The sequence below is a fragment of the Eufriesea mexicana genome, unplaced genomic scaffold (assembly GCF_001483705.2).
Source record: "Eufriesea mexicana isolate 0111107269 unplaced genomic scaffold, ASM148370v2 scaffold5018, whole genome shotgun sequence".
Taxonomy (NCBI): Eukaryota; Metazoa; Arthropoda; class Insecta; order Hymenoptera; family Apidae; genus Eufriesea; species Eufriesea mexicana.
Window position 1 is genome coordinate 233,000 of NW_016912973.1, and position 6,665 is coordinate 239,664.

Here is a 6,665-nt window from a genome sequence, read left to right on the forward strand (position 1 = left end):
TCGAATTCGAGATTCGAGACACTTTTCGTATCTCGCCAGCTCGTAAATACGGATACACGAGCTGGTTTCGAAAGCGTGCCGATAGCTGAGCTACCTTTCGCCCGGTGGAACCCCGCCGAGGACTTAATTTTTATTCATGCACCAACGATGCGGCAATTTTTCGCCGTCTTAAGAGGGCTTTAAAATTGTCCGGTCAATTTCGCCCAGAGAACGTGCTCCTTTTTTCAAACGCGAACATCCTCGGAAGGGGTGAACTCTATCCCCGCGGTTCTTTCCCATTTGTATCGGTATTAACGAACTCGTCCCGCTGTAACGTCATTCTCTAAACGAGAACGTCGTTATTGCTCTATCGAATTTTAACGTTCATCCCCTCAGTTCTTGGAAACGACAATGGTTAATGCCCACCGTCCTAACATCGATTACGTCTCGTTGGAAGAAAACCAAAAAATAAAAGAAAAGAAATAACTGGGGGGGGGGGGAGAGAGTGGGAGGGATGGGTGGAGGAGAGAGAGAGAATTGTAAACTCACACGCGACCAAACCGGATTCGCCAGTGTTCCTAAAAGCTAACGCGACCGCTCGTAGCGTTCAGGAAAACCGATTAATTCCGCGCGCGTGGGGTGACCGATCATTAGATTTCGTCCCATGAAAATTGAGTTTTCCTCGTTGTCGAAGGGATAATCTTTGGTAGCCTCTAGCCCATTGCATACGAACTCTGTCGTCTATCCGCCAACACGCTCGCAAATGCGTACGGCTATTTATTAGGCTACTACACCTAATGTGTGTTTGTGTGTGTGTGTGTGTGTGTGTGTGTGTGTGTACGTATACGCGAATACAGCTCGGTAATGTCGGGTGATGGTAGAGGAGGTGATGCTGGTGGTGGTGGTGGTGGTGGTGGTGATGGTGGTGGTGGTGGAGGTGTGCGCGTGCGACGGTGGCGGCGCGTAACTTCGGTTCCATTATTGAGCGATCGGGCGATCGAAAAATTCCCGCGCTTTTTCGCGCGCTGCATCCCGAGTGGGGCGAACTGACCTCCTATTGGCTACGCGCCCAGTCACCCTCGTAAGCGCGCCACGGGAGGGGAGGATGGACTGTACACCCTCAGCAGGTATTTGTCTAGGCTGCAGCTATTGACCAGCTATCGATATCGTGGACACTCACCGATATTATATTCGCTATCCTTCGTTTCTGCCACTCTCTCCACTTTCTCACCCCCTCCACACTCTCCTGCGACCCTCCCAACCCCGCTGTTTCTCGTTTTGCCTGCCCGTAACAGCGCACGAACTCTGTCGAATTTCGGTTAATGAATTATATGCATATACGTTGCAAATTTTATAGGCGTGCGAATATATATTCGGCCGTCGAGGGAAATTGTTGTAATGCGCGCGCTATGTCGGTGCGCGCGGGGGTCGCGAGGGGTGAACGCTGGGGGTGGCGCGTGAACGCGACGGTGCGGCAGTAAATTCCCGCCGTTTTTTGAGTTTGACCGGCCAATCGCGGCGAAGCAGCGAGATCTCGCACCGAAACGAGAAATCAATATGGTATGCAAATGCTGTGCGGAAGCGGTATCGTTTGGGAAAACAACGGTCGTTTGGGGAATTCGGAAGGAATTTCAGCTGCGAGCTCGCCGATTTTTGGATCGCGAGAAATTGGTATGCCGACGTGGCGAGAGACCGATCGAAAATGAGGAATTTTCTTCGTCGGGGCTTGAAAATTTCATCGGATGCCTGGCTCTCCCCGATCTAGAACGGAATCGAGTCGATACGGGCCAGGCGTATAGACGCCTGGGTGATTACGCGGTAGTGCGATTGCTCGCTGATTTTTCAGCCTCGATGTCTCGAGCAGCCCCTTACACGCTTATTTAAAACGTTTCATCGATAAAGACACGGAAACGGAAAGCCGTGCATGCGATAGATGCGCGTACACGGACGTTAGCTGAAGTACCAGCCGCAGCAGCGTAGAGTGTGGGAGCCTCTGTACGTGGGGAGGGTGATTATTAATGTAAGGGGTTGCCGAGCAGTAGTTACTTGCTCGTTGTTGGTAGTTGTCGAAAAGGACGATGGGGTGAAACGAGTGCGCCGAAATCAATGTCGGCCCTTTTTTCCTCGTTAGGCTTGATTAAGGAACGCTTTCGAATTTTTGTCCACGGATCGGGTCTCGCCTAGGCTAGAGGTTAGGCTAGAGGTTAGGCTAGACTAGGCTCGCGGAAACTCGATCGCCGGTCGGGAAATTGGTTTTCACAGCAATGATTTCAAAGGAATGTTTTGTTAAGAATCGATCTGTTATCCTGCCGCGAGTACCGAGCCAGAGCTCTTGGACCTTTCGATTAAATAGCTCGCATACCGACGAGGTTTTGTTTTTTTTTCATTCGCAGGCAGATCTTGAACGAGATGAACGAGACTTTTCCAAGGGTCCAGTCATACGCGGCACTGACCGTTCGCTTCTCGAGGCTAATACCTTCCGATTGACTACGCTCATCCCTTAATGAAATTCTTTCTACCCTGGCGCGACCCATTGGCTGGCTTTGCCGTCGAATTTTCTCATTATTACCGGTTCCCTCGTCCGTTCTACGTCTTTCCGTCACTGCTATTCTTAGTCGAGCACAGTCGTTCGATAAATTCGATCGTTCGCCCCGCGTAAATTGAACTTATCTGCAATACGCAACTTGTATGCATACCGAACGACAACGTGTTCAGTCAACGGTGTCTTGGAAACCACGTTCTGGTGCAGCACGAGGCGCATTGAGCAATCTCGCAGCATGCATTAAAATTAGCCACAATCGGAACGCACGATCGCTTGTACAGATTATAATAGTATATTAATTTATTGATTATCGACTGGCCGCGATGCAATGCGGTATTCATAGAATTTACTATCAGTCCCGGGGATACCGAATGCATGCATTAAGCTGGGCGACTCGTAGATTTTGCGCCGTGATCACCGGAGATGCACGAAATTATTTCGTTCCCGTTAGAAAACACCGATCGATCGAGAATCTTTCTATCGAAAAAATGATCAAGAATTTTTTCAGCTCGACCAGAGCGCGTTTGACGTTTCTCTCGTTTCATTCGGCAAAAACGAAAGAAAGAAGAAAGAAAGATATTCGGCTTATCGTTCGCGATCGTGGCTAATTTAATCGTAGAAAAATCCTGCTGTGTCTAAAAGTACTGCTTGAACCTGCGGTCGCAATAGCTGCATTTGTACGGTTTCTCGCCGGTGTGGACCCTGATGTGCTGTACGAGCTGGTGGTTGCTAGAGAATGACTTGAGGCATTGCTGGCACTGGTGTGGCTTTACCTCGTTGCCGGCGATCATGCCGCCCGGTCCGACGCCGATCGGACCCAGGCCTGCCAGTCCGCCCGCCACGCCGCCGCCAGCTCTCCCCGTCAGTGCACCCGCCGCGCCGAGCTCCCTCGCGTGCATCTGCATCGCGCTTTTGTGCATGAAGATCTGCGAGAAGAACTGCCACAGTTAGTTGGTACGCTGCACTTTTGGTCGAAAGATGGAGGATGGCTATTCGACGGAAGTTCTGACCGCTACTCTCCCGCCGATCGCCATCGTCTGCTGGACTCTGAGAGGTTCGGCCGATACGTTTATCCTGTCTTTATCATTTTTCTTTCTTTCTTTTCTTTTTTAATGTCATTCAGATGAATCGGACAGTTGACGCGACAACGACGTGATCGGTGGTAAGAAGATTTGCAATAAAGTTTAGAGTAAAATTTACAGGTAAACGTTCAGCTTCGCCTGTTTCATTGTACGTAGACGGTTCGAGCGATCTTCGTGATATTCCTGTGTAATTACAGAATAACGAGAGTCGGGAAATGCAAAAGTTGCAGACTATACGGCATTAACGTTTACGTTTTCGATTATTCATCGACGGACTCGCGTTCGCTTGTCGATGATCAGACTCGTCGAGCGGTGCTAATTGCGTAAGGTTTTACTCTCGATTCCGTGTTTAAAGTTTCACAAGCGACTCGTTGACCAAAAGTTGCTGCGATTTAACTGGCATTTCTGACAACGGGCTCGATATCGTGGTCGCGACGATATGTCACGGAACCGATTCGATCAGCCGCGCTTTCGAGCTTTATGATATACTTTGTTCAGACGGTGCATTTCGTGGGAATCAGATCGGACCGTAGTTCTGACCATGTCCATTGAATTTCTTTCTCACAAAACACGAGATCGATACACGTTATTCCACACGAGAAATTCCAGTTGTGTCGTTAATTTACCGACTCATTAATCGAGAGAGTGAGAGAGAAAGAGAGAGCGAGAGGGAGAGAAGGAGAGAGAAAGAGAGGAAGGGGATGAACGGTGTATTTGAAGGTTTATTAAAATCGAATCACGATAGAACACCTAAAATCGTCTCGTTGCGATTCGATATAGAGCGTTCTCCGCGAATTTAATAGGAAGCGCGTAACAGCTGGCCACGGAAGGGGTCAACGTCCGTCGTCGTGGTTTTTGAAAGCAACCATCCGATCGATGTTTTTCGATTTACACTCGTGTACGTGTATCTCGAAGTGTGTAAGGTACGGAACGTAAGTTGCGCACTCGGCCGAGCACTTTAGCGTTCCTCGATGCGACGAGGAGGAACGTAAAACTGTTGGAAGGGCCGAATACGAGCGGGTGGAACGGCGAGGAACGCTTGATTTCGGGTTTTCGTTGAGGGAACAGGTGTTGCTCTCATCGTCAGTGTGGGTGTAGGTGAACGAACGAAAGGGTTAACGTTAAAACGAGCGTACAGTTCGTGGCAAAAGTCGGGAGATTTCGGCTTCGGGAGAATCCGAGGAGAAGTTGCTCGAATTAAAGAACGGAACGACTACTGTTCCCGCGAACGATGGGGTAGGAAGCGCGAGTTAGGGACGGGCTTCGCAGGATTTTATTAAAATATGTTAAAACTGTAATTAAAATCGAAAAATCTCGCTAGAAGTTTTAAGAATCTTAGGCTACCCTTCGCGCGAGCGTGACAAAGAGAGTTCGCAACGGTTCGACGAATAATGACAGGGTTGAGACGACGGAAAGAGATGGAGAAAAAGGCGGAGAGAGAATTGAAATTGTCACCGAGGGTTCTCAAGTTTCTGCGACTTTCAACCCTTTCTTTCAGGGACCACGCCACGTTGGATATTTGACGAGCGACCTTCGACACTGGGCATCCCTGATTCTTAATCCCCGTGAGAGAGGGAGAAGCTGCAACTCGATTTTATTCCTCTTTCTTTTTTCTCTTCCGGATACTTCTTTTATCCGGGAACAAATCAATCCGAGTCCTGTTTCACCACGATTTGAAATTTAAAATTGCTCGTGTTTTCACACATATCCGGAGGTATCGGTGTCGATCCTTAGATTTCTCGACTTTTTGCCAGTCGCTTTCTCGCGTAGTATATTTTGCTCTCGTACATTATAAATCCGATGCGGTCTCTTTTTATTTTAAACGCACCCTTCCGTGAAGAAGACGGAAGGGTGTAACCTACGACTCGAGGACATTTTCGCGCCGATTAATCGTAGCCAAGGGCTGTCAAGAGGGCGAAAAACGAATCGGTGGTGGCAAAGTCGAGTTACGAATTTTTAATGACCGTCTCAAGTGGACCGCCGAGATTTTTGAGAAACCGTCGCTGAATCTCCCTCTCCCCTTCCTCTCTCTTTCGCGATTTTTAAGCAAATGCTAATTAAGCAGCGTCGCGACTCCCGAAGCTTTCCTCGGTTTTTCTTAAACTCGAAGACCATACGTTCATTAATCACATTTTTATCTGCTCGCAGACGGAAAATTGCGTTTCGTTGCCCGGCCATACCGGTGGTTTGAATCTTTTTTTCTGATTTATCGTCGTCGCCGTGGCAGGGAAAAAAAGGAGAAGACGAGAAAGAAACGAGAAGGTCTGTAGGGCGAAAGGGAAAGAAAGAAGAAAGCGGAAAGAGTTGCTTGCCTACGGGCCGCCAGCTTAATGTCCTTAATAATGGAAAAATATATCAAGCGACACCCGCTGTATTTCCTAAAGGGCATCCCTCGTTTCTGTTCCACCCTTGCTTCTCGTTCCTCGTTCCTCGTCTCAACTGCTGCAATGTTGCAACGTTACGGACGTTCGATAGACGCGTTGTTATTAGCGGGCTATAGAGAAGCTACGGAATAATTTGGAAATTAAATCGTTCGATTGCCGACGTTTGCCTACTGATTTGACTAGTACGGCAGAAGTTTGTCCGTTTTTCGAAAGGGATCTCGAGGATCTGGGCGACGCAACCCTTTGTCTTTCCCTTGGCGCAGTAAATTACGACAGCGTAACATTGGTCACTGGAAGTAGGCTACTTTATACACTTGGAACACAAAGCAAAGGTCTCACCTGCTGACCATATGCCTTTTCTCCATGGCACACATACGTATGTAACGTGTTCCGTCCACCCACGCACGCCGGCCATCTAGCACTTCGCATGTGCTATTAACTCGAAGGTATGTGTGCCTCTCTGTATGCGCGATACAGGCGCTCGCGCCTTTCCGTCTCCCTGTATGCACGCACTCACACGTTTATGCGTGTACGTGTATGTCTACGCGGAGACAACGTCCAATCTAACCTACCTAGCGTTGCCTGACTCATTCTCCTACCTACCCACCTATCTGTCTAAACTGTGGCCGCGAATAGTGCCGTAATATAAAGGAAAAGGTGGACCTTCTCCGCCTCTTT

The 6,665-nt window shown here is 48.8% G+C and overlaps 1 protein-coding gene across 1 annotated transcript in view; it reads right to left on the reverse strand.

The window, feature by feature from the left end:
* Window positions 1–3,156: 3,156 nt before the first annotated feature.
* The window catches only part of LOC108551760 (alpha-protein kinase 1), a 27,756-nt gene continuing 24,247 nt past the window's right edge, over window positions 3,157–6,665 (reverse strand). Inside the window, exon 4 of the mRNA XM_017906020.1 lies at window positions 3,157–3,447. Within this exon, the coding sequence (XP_017761509.1) occupies window positions 3,157–3,447 (291 nt within the window). The remainder of the gene's footprint in view (window positions 3,448–6,665) is intronic.